This window comes from Rhinopithecus roxellana, chromosome 1 (genome assembly GCF_007565055.1).
Source record: "Rhinopithecus roxellana isolate Shanxi Qingling chromosome 1, ASM756505v1, whole genome shotgun sequence".
NCBI classification, from domain to species: domain Eukaryota; kingdom Metazoa; phylum Chordata; class Mammalia; order Primates; family Cercopithecidae; genus Rhinopithecus; species Rhinopithecus roxellana.
Genome location: NC_044549.1, coordinates 2,013,659 through 2,031,773, shown reverse-complemented (window position 1 = coordinate 2,031,773; position 18,115 = coordinate 2,013,659). Strand labels below are relative to the sequence as shown.

At 34.9% G+C, this 18,115-nt stretch overlaps 1 protein-coding gene across 1 annotated transcript in view; it reads right to left on the bottom strand.

The window, feature by feature from the left end:
• Positions 1-5,933: 5,933 nt before the first annotated feature.
• ROBO2 (roundabout guidance receptor 2) overlaps positions 5,934-18,115 on the bottom strand; it is a 615,454-nt gene continuing 603,272 nt past the window's right edge. The window contains exons 26-27 of the mRNA XM_030939677.1: positions 8,660-8,860; positions 5,934-7,391 (exon numbers count right to left, since the gene is read on the bottom strand). Coding sequence (XP_030795537.1) covers positions 7,390-7,391; positions 8,660-8,860 — 203 coding nt within the window. The 3' untranslated portion in view covers positions 5,934-7,389. The remainder of the gene's footprint in view (positions 7,392-8,659; positions 8,861-18,115) is intronic.

Below are 18,115 nucleotides of genomic sequence, written 5' to 3'. Positions count from 1 at the left end.
ACATGTTGATTTATTGATTGCATCAGTCTACCATCATTCAAAATTAATCAAGTAAATTTAAACTCTTACTTCTCACATCCCACTTTAACTTCCCTCACTTCTTTTGTCCTCAGAGCCAGTGAAAGTTCATGTAATGGTTATCCTCCTCTTCCCTTTTTACTTCTATATTTAACCATTTCTGAATATGTGAATTTTCGTCATTACTAGTTAGCTGTATTTAAATTCCACTGGTACTTATCTCTGTATTATCTTAATGAGAAACTATAAGCCCTCGTTTCCTACATTTCATATTACTCACTACTATTTTAAGTACCACTTCAGGTAGAACTTATTAATAATCAGACAGTAGCTTTTAAAAAATTATCCTTTTGTGAAATCTTTCAAAATATATTATACTTTTGAAATCTGATTGAAGGTCAGTAGCTAGGGGTGGGAGGAGACAGTAGGTATATTTCCATGCTTTAGTTTTAGCCTAATGATTTCAAGAGCTGACAATACACAAAAGCATTGTAGAAAAACTAAAGAACACAATGTAATCATACCTGTTGCTGCAGGACTGAGCACTGATCTCAAATAAGGCTTGGAAACATAATTTAATTAATGAATGTCTCACTGCATATTTCTTTTATCATCTGCACAGTATACCTAGAATTTGAATGATTCTTTCAAATCATTTCAAATGATTAAGTCAATATTAATGACTTAATATTGATTTTTAAAAGACTACAGTAAGACATGGCATGCAAAGCCTTTGGGGCCACTAATATAGAGTCTAGGGGCAGGATAAAGCAAGATACTTCCCAGGAGACGATTATTTCAAAGTGGATTTTACCTAGTCCTGCTTCAAAAGATGCTCCAGGACAGAGGATTTTATGTCATATAAGATTTGAACAGATTTGTAAAGGATTCAAGTAGTAAAGAAATTTCTTCATATATTCAACTATGGAACTTCAGTGTCATTATCTTTTAAAAAAAAAAATACTATTAAAATCCTGTAGACTACTTTTGAGGAAGACTAGAACATAGATTTTATGATGGGTATGGAGGGTTTGAGTGAAGCTAATACAAATTTTACTGCTTGGAAATCTATTTGAAGGTCTTGCTTATTGGCTCTTGGCTCTTGGCTTCAAAACATTCATCAAAAATTTCTAGGCAAGAAATCAGGGAAGGAATTAACAGAATATATTATTTATTTATGAAAGCAAAGGTTATTGCTGTTTTTACTTATCTGAATATTAAATTCTTAGCACAGTGTCTCAAAATTTGCTTGCAAAGTAAATGAATAATAAAAAAAAAACCCAGATTTGTTAGAAAGAAATTACTCAGAAGTGTTGTCTAGAAAAACATTTTCTAAAATTTGTCCAAAAAAATGTTGTCTATGACCCAGAGGCTATATCCATCAAGGTATTTTATAGGTGAAGGATGCTATGGTACTATGGTTTAAGAACAGTTGCAGTGGCCTGCAAATTTCTGGTTATGAACGTTGACATGAGCCACAGGATCATTCTGTTTGACTCACAAAGGTAGCTTTCCTTGATTACTAAGATATCTGCAATACATACATATATAAATCTTGATAATATTTTGGTAATAGATAATCAGATATCTTGGAAATATACATGTATTTCTCTTTTTTCTTTTTCTATGTATGTATGTATTTATTTACTTGAGACACGGTCTCACTCTGTCACCCAGGCTGAAGTGCAGTGGCACGATTACTGCTCACTGCAACCTGGACCTCCCGGGTTCAAGTGATCCTTCTGCCTCAGTCTCCCTGGTAGGTAGAAGTCCAGATGCGTGCCACCATGCCTGGCCAGTTTTTGCATTTTTTTTTTTTTTTTTTGTAGGGACGGGGCTTTGCCATGTTGCCCAGGCTGATCTCAAACTCCTGGGCTTAATTGATTCACCCATGTCATCCTCTCAAAGTGCTGAGATTACAGGCATGAGCCACAGTGCTCAGCTGGTTTTTTGTGTTGTTTGTTTGTTTGTTTGTTTTCTCTTATAGCTCAACTACCACAAGGAGAAAATGTTTTGACTGGAAAATGCAAAGACCAATCACCTTTGTAGTTCTTCATATTAAACACACAGCTGGATAATTGTCTTGCATCTTTCTTTGGGATTCTTGACAGCTTTGCAGCACTCTCACATGTCAGACTTTTTGTTTGTGCCTAAGAAGTTGAAGGCCAAAACTGAGACCACATTAAATTCATCAAAGTGAAAAGAATCTTTACAAACTTTTGGAAATAACAGATTCTCTTCCCTTCCCTGCTAGCTTGTGTACTGGAGTATTGTTTTGAACTTTTAAAACTTGGTTTTGTATTATTGTACAGTTTCATTTCACATCTTTCCCATGAAATGAAGTTTAGTGTGAACTCTGCTTCTCTCCTCTGTGGGAGAGATAAAATCACATTTTAAAAAACGGAGGACATTAAGTAAAATTTCTTGTTCAAATGCTTTTGTGCAACATTAATATTTCTTTTCTCCAGCTAATATATCCAGTAATCAAGAGATTGTAGTGTATTACTTTAATAAACCTTTCTGATAATTTTACACTTTTTCCATTTTATACACAAATTTCATAAAGGAGCAGTTGTTTCATAATTGTCCTACCATTTATCATATTGACATACTTCGTCTTTAATCATATATGTTTTGTTACTGTATTACATTAATGCAACATCATTTGTCTTTATAGTAATATTATTTTTTCTCTTTTACTATAAAGAAAAAATACTATTTTTCTTTATAGTAATATTATTATTCATAATAAATTAAATGAAACTCTAAAATGTGTTGTCCTAAACCTTGTATTTTTAAAAATATTTTTAAATGAGTATTTCAGTATTTAACAATAATCTTTTTCCTTTTTCCTGTCATTAGTATTATTATTTTAAAGAACACAGAAATTGCCTCTCTTTATTTTTGGAAAAATAAATTGAGCCTATAGTTGTACTTAGCAGTGAAAAAGAATAAAATATGTATAAAATGTAATAAAATGGGGCATTTTTCTTTTCTACTCAGTCCCTGAGATAACTTTTCAACATCCAACATAAAACATCCAAAATAAAAGAAATTTGTAATTAGCTCTTCTAAAGTAATTGAGAAAAATTCATTTTCCCTCAATTTTCTGATTTACTTATACTTTCAAAAATAAGATATTTGTTTTAAATCTGTCTAAAGATCTTTATGGTATGGGGAAAGTAGCAGTGCCGATAGAATGGGGTCTATATTTCAAATGCTTGCTATGTTCTTCATCAGTGTCTGTTAGTCACTTCTAATTGTCAACACCAATTCCTATTTGTCCCTCTTCAAACCATAACTGAGTGAGAAACAGATTATGCATTTAGTCACAAAATATTAATGCAGAGTTCTAAAAGTGGCTACCTGGTCTTGTTTTGGCATGTCTACAAACAAGTTTGTTTTACATAAATGGCTTTTCTACAAATTTGAAATGTGAATATATTTTATTTTTTCCCAGTGAGTACACAATACACAATTCTTTGACAATACTATTAACCGATTTTATGCCAATTTCTTCTCTGATCTAACAACATCAAATGAAACACATGAAGATTTTGGACACTGCTTGGTGACTTAAACAAACTACAGTTAAAAAAAAATCCATCTATAAAACAAAGTATAAAAAGTCTACCCACGGCCACAAAATCCCTTTTCTTGCAACACTTTAAAATCACAACAAATGCTTTTGAAATTATGAGATTTTTAAAAAATTAGTAAATTGAACATCAGTTTTTTAAAAAAAGTATGGTGTTTCATTTGAAGTACACATTATAGAGAAGCAAAACAAAGTAATTTCACCGCTAAAATAATGTGGAGAGACATGTTGCTTTACAACAGTTCTTGCCATGTAATTCCATAAACAATATACAGAAGCGGATGAACAAATTAGTGAACATTATGTTTCTGCATATCTTTAATACTGACGCACACTTGCTTCCCAGTAGCGAAGATAAACCACAGTTTAGGGTTCAATGGTACTGTTATCATTAGATTGTCAATGGACAATTACATAAATGTATTGAATAGAAATTGGGCGGTGTTCCATCAAAGCACATTACAGACTTGCAACTCAAATCCTGTTGAGAACATCTTCAAATACTCAGGGCATTAAACGATGACATAGAACACCATTAAATCTGTTTCCTTCAAGTACTCAGAGCATTAAACGATGGGATAGAACACCATTAAATCTGTTTCGTACTCAAAGCAAGTAAACTTGCAATGGTTTTACTTTTCTTGGTTGTGTGATACCTTATATGTTGGTTTTGAATTTTCTACATTCTCCCTTGAACTGAATTCAAATCCTGTGAAGGAATCAATTCTTTTCATGCCCCGTACTATCCCACCTTATTTTAAAAGTCTCATAGAACATGTCTGGAAGAGGGGTAGGGCGACTCCACCTGCATACACTGGCATACCTGAGTTTGGGCACCAATACAGCTATTTTCCCAAGGAAGACTTTTCCTGTTACGAACGAAGCTGTGCTTGTGTTGGGCGTGACTACATAGCAGCATTGCCTGTGAGTGCGAGATCAGATTACATTCTCTCCCACCCAGATTGCCTTCTGCAGGCCTCCGTGCAGACCTGTAAGAGTGAGCTCAGTGAATTTCTAATCACATTCATCAAATCGGCTATGAAATGAAAAACTGCTGTGGCTCTCATAGGTAGTTCTGTTTTTCTGTTGACATCTGACTACACTGATTAGTAGCTTTTTACATGTAGCAAGTTGACAAAGGCTTTTGATTTCTAATAATGTTTCTGAATTCCTTTGTATAGGTACAGCATTTTATCTTGCCCTCAATCTACCTGAGGGTGATATTTTGAGTGCATAATGTGACTGCCCAATGTGTTTAAAACTAGGTGTAATAGGCAACATGGACTAGTCTAAAAGAACATTCCAAGTAACCACAAAGTCTGCACTGACAGAATTTTAACTGTAACAGTTAATTTTTATATGCTGAAGACACTCAGGAAGGTATGATGCTATGCCCACATTATTCCAAAAGTCATCTGCATATGCATACTTCACTTTGAAGCCTTGGTGTATTAATCGCCTACACCTGCCAGTTACCAGGGATCAAAGGCTATGTGTTCTATATGTAATGAACTAAGGTTTTAGACTCAACTGGGTCATAGAGAAACACAAAGAGGGAACACAAAACCTCTTCAAAATTTGTTTGCCTTTAAATAGAAAGAGGTTAAGCAGGGAACTGCATAAAGAGATATTTAAAGTCCTCACATCCTAGAGTTGTGAATAAGTATGTATTCACTCTTGGCAGAAACTTTTCATCTTCCTCAGTCTCTTTGTCCCAGAGAAATCACACTGCATTAGAATTCAGGCACTGATGGTAGAAAGTTGATAAAGGGTTTAATAACTGTGTCTCAGAATTCCTTTTCTCTTCAGTGAAGAAATAAATTACATGGTACCGTAAAGCTGGTGGGGCCCATGAAGAACATTACATTCTATACTTGCCTGTGCTGATGCAGTCTCAGGGAATAAAAAAGACAGAAATGTTTAATTATGTCATCCCTTTGTTATAACGACATGACATAAATTGGTCACTGAGTCAATAATGCATGGAGTGCGAATTGTCACTCAGAAGGGTCCCATATTTTAGAACTGATCCTAATTACGTTGAACATTTTTAGAAGAGCACCAACAACTGAACTTATCATAGGAAAAATTTGAGAAAGTATAGACAGAAATAAAATTTAAGATTGTGTAGGAAACACATGGGAAAATGTCACAAGTGGGAATTTCAGGAAGGTCCTCTTCTACTTGACTGACTATACATGTACAGTAGCTAACATATATTTCAAAGTCACATTTATTCTGAGCATACATGACTAATGTCCAGGAACTTCTTGTTGTCAAAGTCGTGAAAACAAATGAGGCAGGACAATTATTAATGTCCACTTACAAGGTCTGGTTTTATTTAAAAAGTTTATAAACATGCATTTTTTTTTCTCCTTTTAAACTTTTCTTTTCAATTTCCTTATTCAAAATGGGTCAAACGTATTTTAGTCGGAAGCCAATTTCTGAGGATGTACCACAAAATATTTATTCCAATAAATCTACTTACTGTGAACTGAACATACTCTCAGCACTGCTTTTTAAGCACGTACAATTTGGCTATACATTGGGTGGCATAAACTTCACTTCTTAATCAAATAAAACACAAATTGTATATAGACTGTATTATTTTTTAAGTCATGAATTTAAGCGATGCAGCTCTATCCTCTAGTGTGTACTGTACATGTATTAGAAAGATGAAATAAGATATTGCAATAGAGTTTATATTTGGGAAGAGCCCGAGTATGCCTTCATAGTAAATTGCTTCTTTAACTATTTGCTAGATATTCTAGAGTTCATTTCATTCATTTCCTTGGGGAACTTCATATTATATTCTGACTTAATGAGTTGGAGAGCTTAATTATGATAATTCAGAAAATGTTTTTAAAAAACTGTAATATAAATACAGCTCTTGCAAAACACCTTAATTTCCTCTTGCTTATTGTAATTCTCAGATGGGTCAATTACAATGACAGGCAAAATTGATTCTAAATAAAACTTCAATTTCTTTTTTTAAGCAAATTTATTACATCTTTGCTACCTGCATACTTTAATGCATATTCAGTCTTAAGACTTAAACTACTTTTTTTGACCCCTGCTTTTGTCAATAGTAAAAGCCACCTTTCTACTATTTTTTTATTGACTCAGTCCCTGATATTCAAAGAAGACTTTGCCAACACCATTGTTCCTTTGCATCTTCCTATTTCTACACCCCAACTGAAACCCATCTAACATGATTTGTTACAACCATCATTATCCAATCTAGCTTACAGTACAGAAACTCCCTTCACATTCAGTCTTTTTCTTCATGTCACGAGGAGTAGAGACTTGTGCTTATCACCAAATAAAATTGCAGTGCAAAATTTAAACATAAAAGTTACACAATTAAAAGTTAATATATGGCACCACAGCCTATTAATTCACATATAGTACAACAGACCAATAAGAACAGACAATGATATGAACAGAGCTAAAAAGAGTGAGCTTGCATAGCAATGCACAAAAGAAATTATATACAGAGGAAAATCCTTTTCTTCCTGTAGGGTGAGTTTTGTTTTCTTTCTTTTTTATATACTCCTGACAAGAAAGAGTTAAGGTGGGTGGTGTACTTAAGAGAAGAACACAATTAAAATATCTGTGGGATATGTGTGGCTGTGTGTCTTTACATTGCATTTACAGTTCTTTTAATAGTACATAAATAAAGAAATTGTTCATTGCACTGTTTAGTGTCATCACTTCCATGAGTTCGGACCTGATGGTCCTTCAGAGCAGCTTTGTATGTCTCCTCTCAGTTACTCTAAAGAGAGAGAGAAAAAAAAATAGAAATAAAATGTAAATTAAGCATTCTACTTTTTTGACCAGCAAAACAAAAAGCAAAGCAAACAGATAATCAATGAACATAAGGTATTCAGATAGATGAGTCTGTCAACTTCAGTAATTTTACTTGAAGGAGATGATCAAAGAGTAAAAGAAAAGAAACACTACAGAATTTGGACATTTAAACAACCAATAGAACTATTTTGGTACTCTTGTGTATCTGTCATTGCTTCAGAAAAAAAGGTAAAGACAAATTCAAGTAGTTATGAATCAAATTAAAATTATAAACAAATCTTAATCATAGATTGGCAATAGCCATCAACAATGACAACCGAGACCAATAAAGAAATGTACAGTTTCGAAATTATTTCTCTTTTCATTATCTCATGGAATCTTCCAAACAATCTGTGACGTGAAGATAATGGTAATGCTATTTTTCTGATGAGGAAATAGATTAGGAAGACAGATTACTTTTTCATGTCCAATAACCAGTTGAGTGGTTGAGAATATTAGAAACAGGGCTGTTTTCTCAGCAATGCTTTTACACAGAATTCAAAGAGGCAGTTAAAAATGTCCAGCAAATATATTTCTGATAATAAAAAGCTGTATTGGTAACTTTCCTGAGGAAATTAACACAAGCAGCTCAACATTTTTTGCTGTGACATTCTTAACTTTCCCTATTACCTAGTATTTTACATTTAGAAAATTAATTATACTAACTGTGCCAGTTTTCATTCATAAATGGAAATTTATTTATAAAATGTTATTGTAGTCAAAAAATATTACAAATTAATTAATAATCAAAGATCAACTCTTCAAGGGTGGCTACCCAAATTTAAAAAATAAATAAAGAGCAACTTGAAAATGAAGAATTCCTTAGGAGTTTCTTTAAAACTACCAAAAGGCCAGTGTCTCCCTTTCTTTATTGTGTTCAGTTAAAAAGGCAAAGAAAATGACAAATACACTATATTTAATTTCACTTACAAGTATTAAGGCTAATCGACTAACTTAAAACAATTTTTATAGCATAAATCAAACTTGAAATAGCAGAAACCTTTATAAAAATGGACAGCAATAAATACAGTGATGGCCTAAGTTATGACCAAACTTGCTGAGAATTGCAATTGATTGTTTTCGTAGCAGAGCAAGTTTTCTATTAACCTGAAATTTGTTTAATATGGCAATGTTATCAATTCAAGGTTCTTTCTGAATCACAATAGCCTTTTAAATGACCTATATAGCACTTACATAATTCACCTGTAAACTGTCCTTGACTGTTGGAGCCCATGTATCCTATGTCAAGAAGGTCGCTGGCATTGCGCTGGTGGCCTGCTCTCAACACCTCGGCTTTCCGAGGTCCAGTGGATCCCTTAGAAGAAGCTGTGCCTGATGAGCTGTGGCCACCTGGAGATGGGAAACTGGGCTTGCTATAGGGCACCAAGGCCTCCTCTGAAAAAGAAAAGAACCCCAAGGGCTAAGTTGAACAGCAACATGGAGGCAAACTACCCTCCTAAATATTACACTGTGAATGGCCTGCTTTACCATTTCATTCTTTAGTAAAATTAAAATTATGAAGTTTCATCAGGACCGGATATTAAAGAAATTTCTATGTGCAAGCAACATTTCCTACGATAGGAACTGAAGCAGAATTAAATGAAAAGAGATCTTGGGATAAATACACAATGTTATATATTATTTGCAAAATTTAAAATCATTATAAAAGAGGGCTGAATACAATGAACTACAGTTTGTTTAACAAAAGCATATCTGAGAATAATTTCTAAAGTTCAATGAGGCTCCAGTTCAATTTTCCCATTAAGATTAAAGAAACTTGGTTTTTGTTTCAGTTGAAATTATGGCAACATTTTCTCAATCGATTTAAATAAAGAACTATATATTAGTTAATTAAATAAGCTTTTAAAATTTATGTTGCTTTTTGAGACAGAAATACAATATTTAAAGGACTATGTATTTCCTTAAAAGAAAAAGAGAAACTCACACATTTAAATAAATAATATGCTAATTTTTTTTTTTTACGGATTGTCTCTCTACAAATAACTCGTGACATATGTTACAAATAATCACTTAATAGTTCAAACATTGTTTTTTCTTTCCCTCTTTATTCTCACTGCTCCCACTCCACACCCCATTCCCTCTGCTTTTCACTTTCTTTCTATGTATGGGCTATTATTCTATGATTAATGCCAACTGAATTTACTATTTCTCCCCTTACATAGTCTTTAATGACAAGAACCACATAATTTTTCTCTCACAGCCTGAATGGTGTAAACTTTCTAAATGTTTCACTAAACCTAGATATTAAAATTGTCATCTACTGGCCCTTGCACCAATGACATTTTCCAAAAACTTGAGCATCGAGTTGTGTCAAAATGGAGTTATGGAAAATGCATGGAGAGAGGCCTATCTAGAACACTTGAAGTCCAAATGAATAAGTGAAAATATATTTTTTCAAAGATTGTGTGTATGTGTGTGTTTCAATACTCAATGAATCCTGACATGAGAAGAGATGTCTCCGAAAATACATTTATAAAACAGGCTCCCCACCTCTCGCGACCCCCCGCCCCCCAAAAAAAATCTAACTACAAACAATGAAATTTATTTCTGTGACATTTCCAGGAAGCTTGATGTATAAAAAAGCACTTCCCATAGACACATTAACAATCAACTAAATCAATCAACTGATTAACAGTTGGAGAAAGTGCACGCCCAGTATAACCTTATCTAACGTGAGGGTCTGTGACTGGGCATTTTCCTGCAACTTTGTAATTTTAATGAATTCACCTGTTTGATGTGAGTTCTCCTTTCGAATGACTGGTTACTTCAGTCAAAATGAACAAACTTGCTGAAGGCAGAGATTAAACTGATACAAACGATTAAATTTAGCGATCTTTAAAGTACTCAATATAAACATTAATAGGCCAAAAAATAAAATTTTCTACTGAGCAGTTTAGATGAAGCTTGCAAGTCTCTTGAGATCAAAGACCCTGTGGAGAGGTTGGCTGAGGAACATTGCCCGTTGGAATCAGCCTTAAGGCATGTACTGGTAAACTCTGCTAAGGAATTCCAAATTCCATTACTGATCGAAGGCTAATGTTTTTCAGATGCCCTTAAACAACTGCCATTTCTAGAATACGTGGTAGGAAAAGAAATGGTAACAGTCCACACTTTCTTGGGACTGTGCAGAACACACCTGATCCGACACCTTGTTTGTGTGGGGCTTTCCGTGTATCTTCTTGTCGTTCTGTGGAGCTTATCCATTCCTGGGTTTGTCGCTGCCACTCTAGAGAGGTTCTAGTTGGACAATCCAGTGAGCTCTTTGTGTCTTCTAAGTTGGATGCATGCTGTCTCTCCAGAGAGCTTCCTTTTCTCTCTGTCGAGTTTTCCAGGTTACCAGCCTGCTGGCTCGAGCCTATTTGCTGCCTTAAACCCTGACCTGGCGGGGGATCTGGTGGTGGTGGAAGATCTAAAAATTTTGAATAATATTTAGAATGGACTAAAATTTAATGAAAAATACAGGTTTTAGTTCAAGTTGAAGAAAATCTTTGCCCTCATACAAGTATTACCCATACAAAAGAAATTTGGGGAAAATAAAAGTCAATTGTTTATTTCCAAAGCTCATATTATTGCTCTCTCTGCTGTCTTTTGGCCATCACATCATTGAAACAAAATTGACTAGTGTTGTTCAACAGTTAAATGTGGAAAGTGTTTTCAGTTGCATATTGAGGCTATCATGCAAGGTGTAAAGGGCAGTTCACTGTTTATGTTCAATCCACTGTCCAACCCTCCTTCCCCAAGAAATACCATGACACAAAATAAGATCACTAGAAATTCCAGAAGCTGTGCTAACACAAGGCCCCAAGAACAAAAGGTCTCCAAAGGGAATGTCTCCCTCAGGAAATTCAGAATGATATGACTGCCTTTACCCATGTATGTGGCACATTTAACAACATTAAGCTAACATTTATTAAATGCAATTAACATTCTGCTTGACAACCAATTCTGGCTGTTCGTTTCATGAGTTCGCTAATGAGTTACAACTAATATATTATAATCTTCCAATGTATTAATTTTAATAAGTAATAACCAATGTTCAGAGTAAAGATTGAATGTGTTTTACGGTGCTAGCGAAGACACTGCATCACAGACATTTGAGACAGAGTAGAAGAGAGAATTTTTCAGAAAAGCTCTTTAAAGTAAATATCAGATAAGAAAAAATATAAGGTTCCAATATCAACTCCCTTTTCATCTCTCTTTTATTAACTCTTCAGCTCATAATAGCTTTATATTTTGTATGTCTTCGATTGTGAAATCATAGTCCTTTCTTTCGCTTTTAAGTATGTATTAGTTCTGAAATTACTTTGCTGAAGATTTTGAAATCTTCTGAACATCAATTTGGACCATTTTCTTCTCATTTTTCTTGCATGTTATTGTAAACTTCTTTGTTCATCCTTAGAATACTGTTAATTATATTATTTTTTCATAAAGACCAAATATCGTATAAAATACATATTTATTTCATTAATAGAGGATATTGTACATAACGTAGTCAATTATTTCTGATGCCATTTTTGTAAATGTATTCTGTTGTTTCTAATAACATTCTGTTTGTGAAATTTAGAAGGAAAACGTATAAATTTCTTGTAGACAAAAGATAGCTTCCTTAACAGTCAGCTAAGCCATTCCTTTCAAAGACTTCGAGAACCTTTATACTCTCTTTTATGAGCAAAATGATACTATTCTCCATTGAACTGATAATGTTGGTCTCTGGAGCATCTCCTCTGAGTTCCTAAGATGGAGCAGCATTGCCAGTTCTTACATGTGTCCTCATGTTAAATTATGAATTGCTAATAACTGAAGGGAACAGGGTCTCTGGTTGGGAGGATAAAGTTGCATTTGGAATATTTTTCCAAAATGAAGAAATAATCCAATATTGAGATATCTGTTTGTTGGATAATCCAATGAGTTTGGTGTTTCCTTCATATTCGACAGTACTGACTTCCTTCACTATATGTTATTATAAATGCAAATTATTTCATTTGATTTATTGAACTTAGACTGCCAGTGAGCAGAAATTATTGTATTTGCTTCCAAAATAACTTATCTTGTCATTGATTTTTATTCTCCATCAGAGCAGCTTCATTTTTAAAATGGCCAAAACAGCATCTGCTTATGCCAGCTAAAATTCTGATTATTATTTAATTTAACCAAAAATTATATAGCTTCATAAGAAATATCCTTGGAGTTTATATATTTTAAGAAGAAAGGACATTACATGCACATTGAAATAAACTAATTGGAAAAAGAAATGGGATTAAGAATGGGTTTTTGAAAAATAAAAGTATGTAATCAAATACATTTACTTAAATTAAATTTATTACTCATTTCTATGTTGATTCATTTCAACCAAATCAATTCACTAAAAAGTCTCTTACTGGTCTACGGAGGATTAGCTCTTTTCAGGCACACAACAGCCCAATGAGATAGGTGACATTATTACCTTCCATTTTTAGATAAGAAAATGAAGGCAAAAAGAAATGAAAAATCTCCAGCTTGGATCTTTCCTCCTATACACTCCAGACTCATATAACCAGGTCTACACTGGACAGTTCCACTTAGGTGTTTAGAAAGCTTCTCAAATTTCATGCATCAAAACTCAGCTCCAGATCATCCTATATAAAATATGCTTCCTCTGCAGTGTTTCTTCTCTCAATTGGTCACAGTTACATTCTACAAGTTAGCCAACGTTTCAGAGTAATGTGGTTTCCTTTCTTTATGGCCTATGTTTATTTCATAACAACTCCCGTTAGCTCTACCTTCAAAATCCAACCTTTCTTAACATTGCCATTGATTCTCCTTTGGCATGAACCACCATCATCTCTTCTCTAGGTAGCTTCCACAATCTCCACTTTGCCTCGTTTAGTATATCTCAACACAGCAGCTAGAATTACTTTTTAAAAAATAAACAAATAAGTAAGATCGTGTCACTTTCCTGCCTTAAACACACACACATGTATGCACACATGCACATATATACACACCCCGTCCAGTGGTTTACCATTCAAAGTAAGAGCTAATGTCATTATGGTAGCTTAAAGGTCTGACAAACACTAGTCCTTGTTTGCTTGCCTGACTTCGTATTCTATCTTGTTTCTCTCTCTGCTCCAGTCATATCGTTCCCTTTCCTTTTTATCAAATAAATCTCAGGCTTTCACTTGCTATTCTCACTTCCTAGAATAACCTTTCCTCAGATATCAACATTACTCTTTCGATTATGTTATTCCAGTCTTTTCTCAAATGCTGCCTTCTTGGTGAGGCCTTCCCCAATCACTCTACTTAAAAATACTTCCTCCCTACACCTATACTTCTCAACTCCCTTCCCTTTGTTTTTACCCCGTAACATTTATCACCATCTTACTTACATGTTCATGTATGTACTTAGGTTGGTCTTCATCTATCTTCCCTAACTGAAATATAAAAAGGCAGGAGATTTTTGTCTGTTTGGCTCCCATTGTCTATTATATGTTATATGCTTAATAAGTATTTGAGTGAATAATAAATATGTAAATTTATTTGCTCAAAGGCTAGTATGCGGCAGAGATGAGAAAGGGCCCCTTCTCTGAACAGGACATTAAGAACTAGGGGAAAGGGGCCGGGCATGGTGGCTCATGCCTATAATCCCGGCACTTTGGGAGGTGGAGGTGGGCAGATAGCCTGAGGTCAGAAGTTCGAGACTAGCCTGGCCAACATGGTAAAACCCTGTCTCTACCAAAAATACAAAATTTGCTGGTTGTGGTGGTGCATGCCTGTAATCCCAGCTACTCAGGAGGCTGAGGCAGGAGAATCACTTGAACCCAGAAGGTGGAAGTTGCAGTGAGCTGAGATCGCACCATTGCACTACAGCCTGGATGACAGGAGTAAAACTCCCTCTCCAAAAAAAAAAAAAAACAAAACAAAAAACAAAAAAACAAAAAAACAAAAAGCTAGGTGAAAGGGAGAATAGGCTGGAAACAAATTACCTGGGAAAAACAGGTTGATGGGTAAACAGATCTATCTTCCTTTTTTAGCATTGGTCAATATATCGGCTTCCAAGGGTATTCTTTGATTTATAAGACAAATGGAATACAAGATTCGGACTCAGCAATGCCTGCTTTGGAGAAACTTACAAAAGGGAAAAGAACACCCTTTAAGATGTGTGTGGGATTTTTCAGTCTTTGGGATACAGACTGACATTTCCCGCCGTTAATAATCTTTCTTATGGGACACAGGGAAGGCTGCTTTCTTACCCCAGTAGTTAGTTTGACACCACATGGCAGAGTTGTTGCCAATGAAGCAGGATGCCACTTGCCATTACAACCTCCCAACAACCACTCATGTTCTGTCTTCCCCTCAGAAACCATAAAGGTCTGATCTAGAAAATGATGGTTCCCGGTGCTGAAAAGGCCTACATCTTTACATTACTGCTTAGAAGACAGCAAACACTATTGTAAAATCTATAATGCAAAAGGTTTATTGTAAAATGTCTGTACACTCAATGCTGCTAGGCATCAGCCTTCCCAAAAAGAACAACTTGATTTTCATATAAAACATTATGAAATTATTTCTGACACGTAGATCCATACCATATAAATGCTATGACACATGCATTTGCTGCAAAATAACAGTGTTCTTAAGGGTAACCTGTAAAGCACCATCCAAAATAAATGTCTTTGCACCGTATCATAATTAAAATGGCTTTGGATTACGCACTTGGGAAGATATGTGGGCTGAAATTTCCTTTGCTATATCGCTACTTCTAAAATGTATCATTTTCTAATAACACATTATCCATAACCCCTTTTTGAGATGCTGGCAAATTTGAAAATTTAGAAACTTATTTATTTTTTAGAAAAACAAGCAATATATTGATCATACTTTAAACTAGGAGGCAGCTTGCTTTAAGGAAACATTCTTAAAAAGCTTGCAATAAAAGTGTTTCAGGAAAAATAAATCTCTATTTTGTTGATTTATATTTTATATCTTCCACATATTCTGAATAATATCTTCAAACATTTCTGAAAAACCACAGAAAATTCTATACCTAGACATTTTTCTCTTTCCACAATATTCACAACAGAAAAAAAAATACAAAATTATCAACTATTAGTTTTATAACTAGCAATTCAGTGAAAGTAGTCCTTTTTTATTTACGAAGAATTAGATCAACGCTACAAACAGTTTTAAGTGCTCAGCTAATCTTCGGAACATCTAAGGCAGAAAGACAGTGGTGAACATTCTTACTCACCACAGGATACCCATTTACAGAGACTCAAAAATCTCCATTGTACCCTAACCTTCATATTCCATTGAAAACAAAGGAAGCAGGAAAGATAAGTAAACCGGAAAGCATGTAGAACAAATCTATTTGGCTTTTTAAGTCCTCTTACCTTTGTAAGATGACAAAAGAAAGCACAAATAGGGCTGCAGGATTGGATACTCCCTTCCCCAAACGAATAAAAAACAAATGCTTTTCTTCTTTTTCAACTAAGCTCCATTCTGTCCTGTAATGGTAAGTGTAAGTGTGCTCAGGACTAGGTCATAGCTTCTCCAAGACAGGTTCTCTTGTGGAGCTTTAACATTACCTGTAACTGGGTTTCACCCCAGAATAATTGAATCTGAGTGTCTAGGATATATTTTAGAGCTTCCCAGATGGTCCTATTGTGCAGTTTTTAAAAGTTTATCCTTTTGGTGTTTAATTGAACTATGTTAGGATAATGTTTGTGCCCTTATAGGGTATAGTGCTAAAAAGGAAAAAGAAATTTACCTTTCAATCTGACAGTGTAGTAGACACTTTAAGTATGTGTTACATATCCTTAGACTATAACTTCAGTATATATATTTTATTTCATTCTTTAAAAGATATAAGAACTAAATTAAAAATATGGGAAATAGACTATATTCTGTAAAGCTAATGAAATACTCATTACTGAACATGGATATCTTCCAGTAACATTGTGTTTCTTGAAACTAACAGTGTTTAAGCAAATACTCAAATACTGGATGCTATATATAAATAAAAAGATTGAGCTAGATCAGCAAACTATGGACCATGGGCCAAATCCAGCCACTGCCCATTTTGTGAATGATGTTTTGTTGGAAGTCAGTCATATCCATTATTCTACTTTTCTTTGCTTTTTTAGAAGGAGACTTGCTCTGTTGCCCAGGCTGGAGTGCAGTGGCATGATCTCAACTCACCGCAACCTCTGACTCCCTGGTTCAAGCAATTCTCCTGCCTCAGCCTCCCGAGTAGCTGGGATTACAGGCATGCACCACCACGCCCGGCTAATTTTTGTACTTTTAGTAGAGAGGAGGTTTACACCACGTTGACCAGGAAGGTCTTGATCTTCTGACCTTGTGATCTGCCCACCTTAGCCTCCTAAAGTGCTGGGATTACAGGCGTGAACCACCATGCCTGGCCTATTCTACTTTTTTTATAGCTGCAGTCATGCAACAATGGCAGTGTTGAGTAGTTGTGACAGAGACCATATGTCCCAAAAGCCACAAATATTTACTATCTAGACTTTAATAGAAGAAGTTTGCTGACCCTCTGCTAGAGTCTGGATGTTTGTGTACCCCCAAAATTCATACGTTAAAATCCTAATCCCCAGTGTGATGATATTGGGAGGTGGGGCCTTTGGCAGGTGATTAGTTAATGAGGGTGGGGTCCTCCTGAAGGGATGAGCGCCCTGTAAGACACACCCGAGAGAACCTTGTGCCTTCCACTATGTGAGCACACAATGAAAAGGCACCCTCTATGAACCAGAACGTGGGTCCTCACCAGACACCAAATCTGCCAGTGCCTTGATCTTGGACTTTGCACACTCCAGATTTGTGCAGAAAATTTCTGTTGTTCGGAATCTGCCAGCTTATGGTACAGTCACGTGTTACCTAATGATGGAGATAAGTTCTGAGAAATGTGGTGTTAGGTGATTTCATTGTTCTGCAAGTGTCATGCAGTGTATTTACACAAACCTAGATGGTATAGCTGACTACATACCATTGATCTGGGGTAAAAATCTGTGCAGCATGTTTCTGTACTGAATGCTACAGGCAGTTATAACACAACGGTGTTATATTTCTGTATTTAAACAAAAAAGGTAGAGCATAAAGACAGCATTTTAACCTTATGGCACTGCTGTCTCACATGCAGTCTGTCATCGACCAAAACATTGTCGTACAATGCAGGCCTCTATGTTTTTATAGCCGCCCAGACAGACTAAGACACTCTTCAACCACATGACCTGTAGCCTGATTTTGGCTCTGAAATTTGTGACTAAAAAATTACTATAGCATTTCAAAAAGTCTTTTTTTCCAAAAGTGAAACAGCAGCTAAGATATTGTAATTTAATATTATAAAAGTTCTGACAATATAAGTGCACATGCAGCTCATGTTTTCTTTCCTACTCTTAAAGTAAAATGCTCACTAAAAAGCATCTATGAAAGATGCCAGAATGGCAAAAAAAAATCAACCTCAAAAAATTGTATGGCATGTATTTCTTGAGGCTTAATAACATAGAAATAATTCTAGATTGTTTTTAAAAATGGTGTTTTATTTGAACAAGACCATATTGCGAGGTTTGTCTTGTTATGTAATGAGGCAATGGTTAAGCTACCATGACTACATTAATCTAAGTAAATGACTGCATG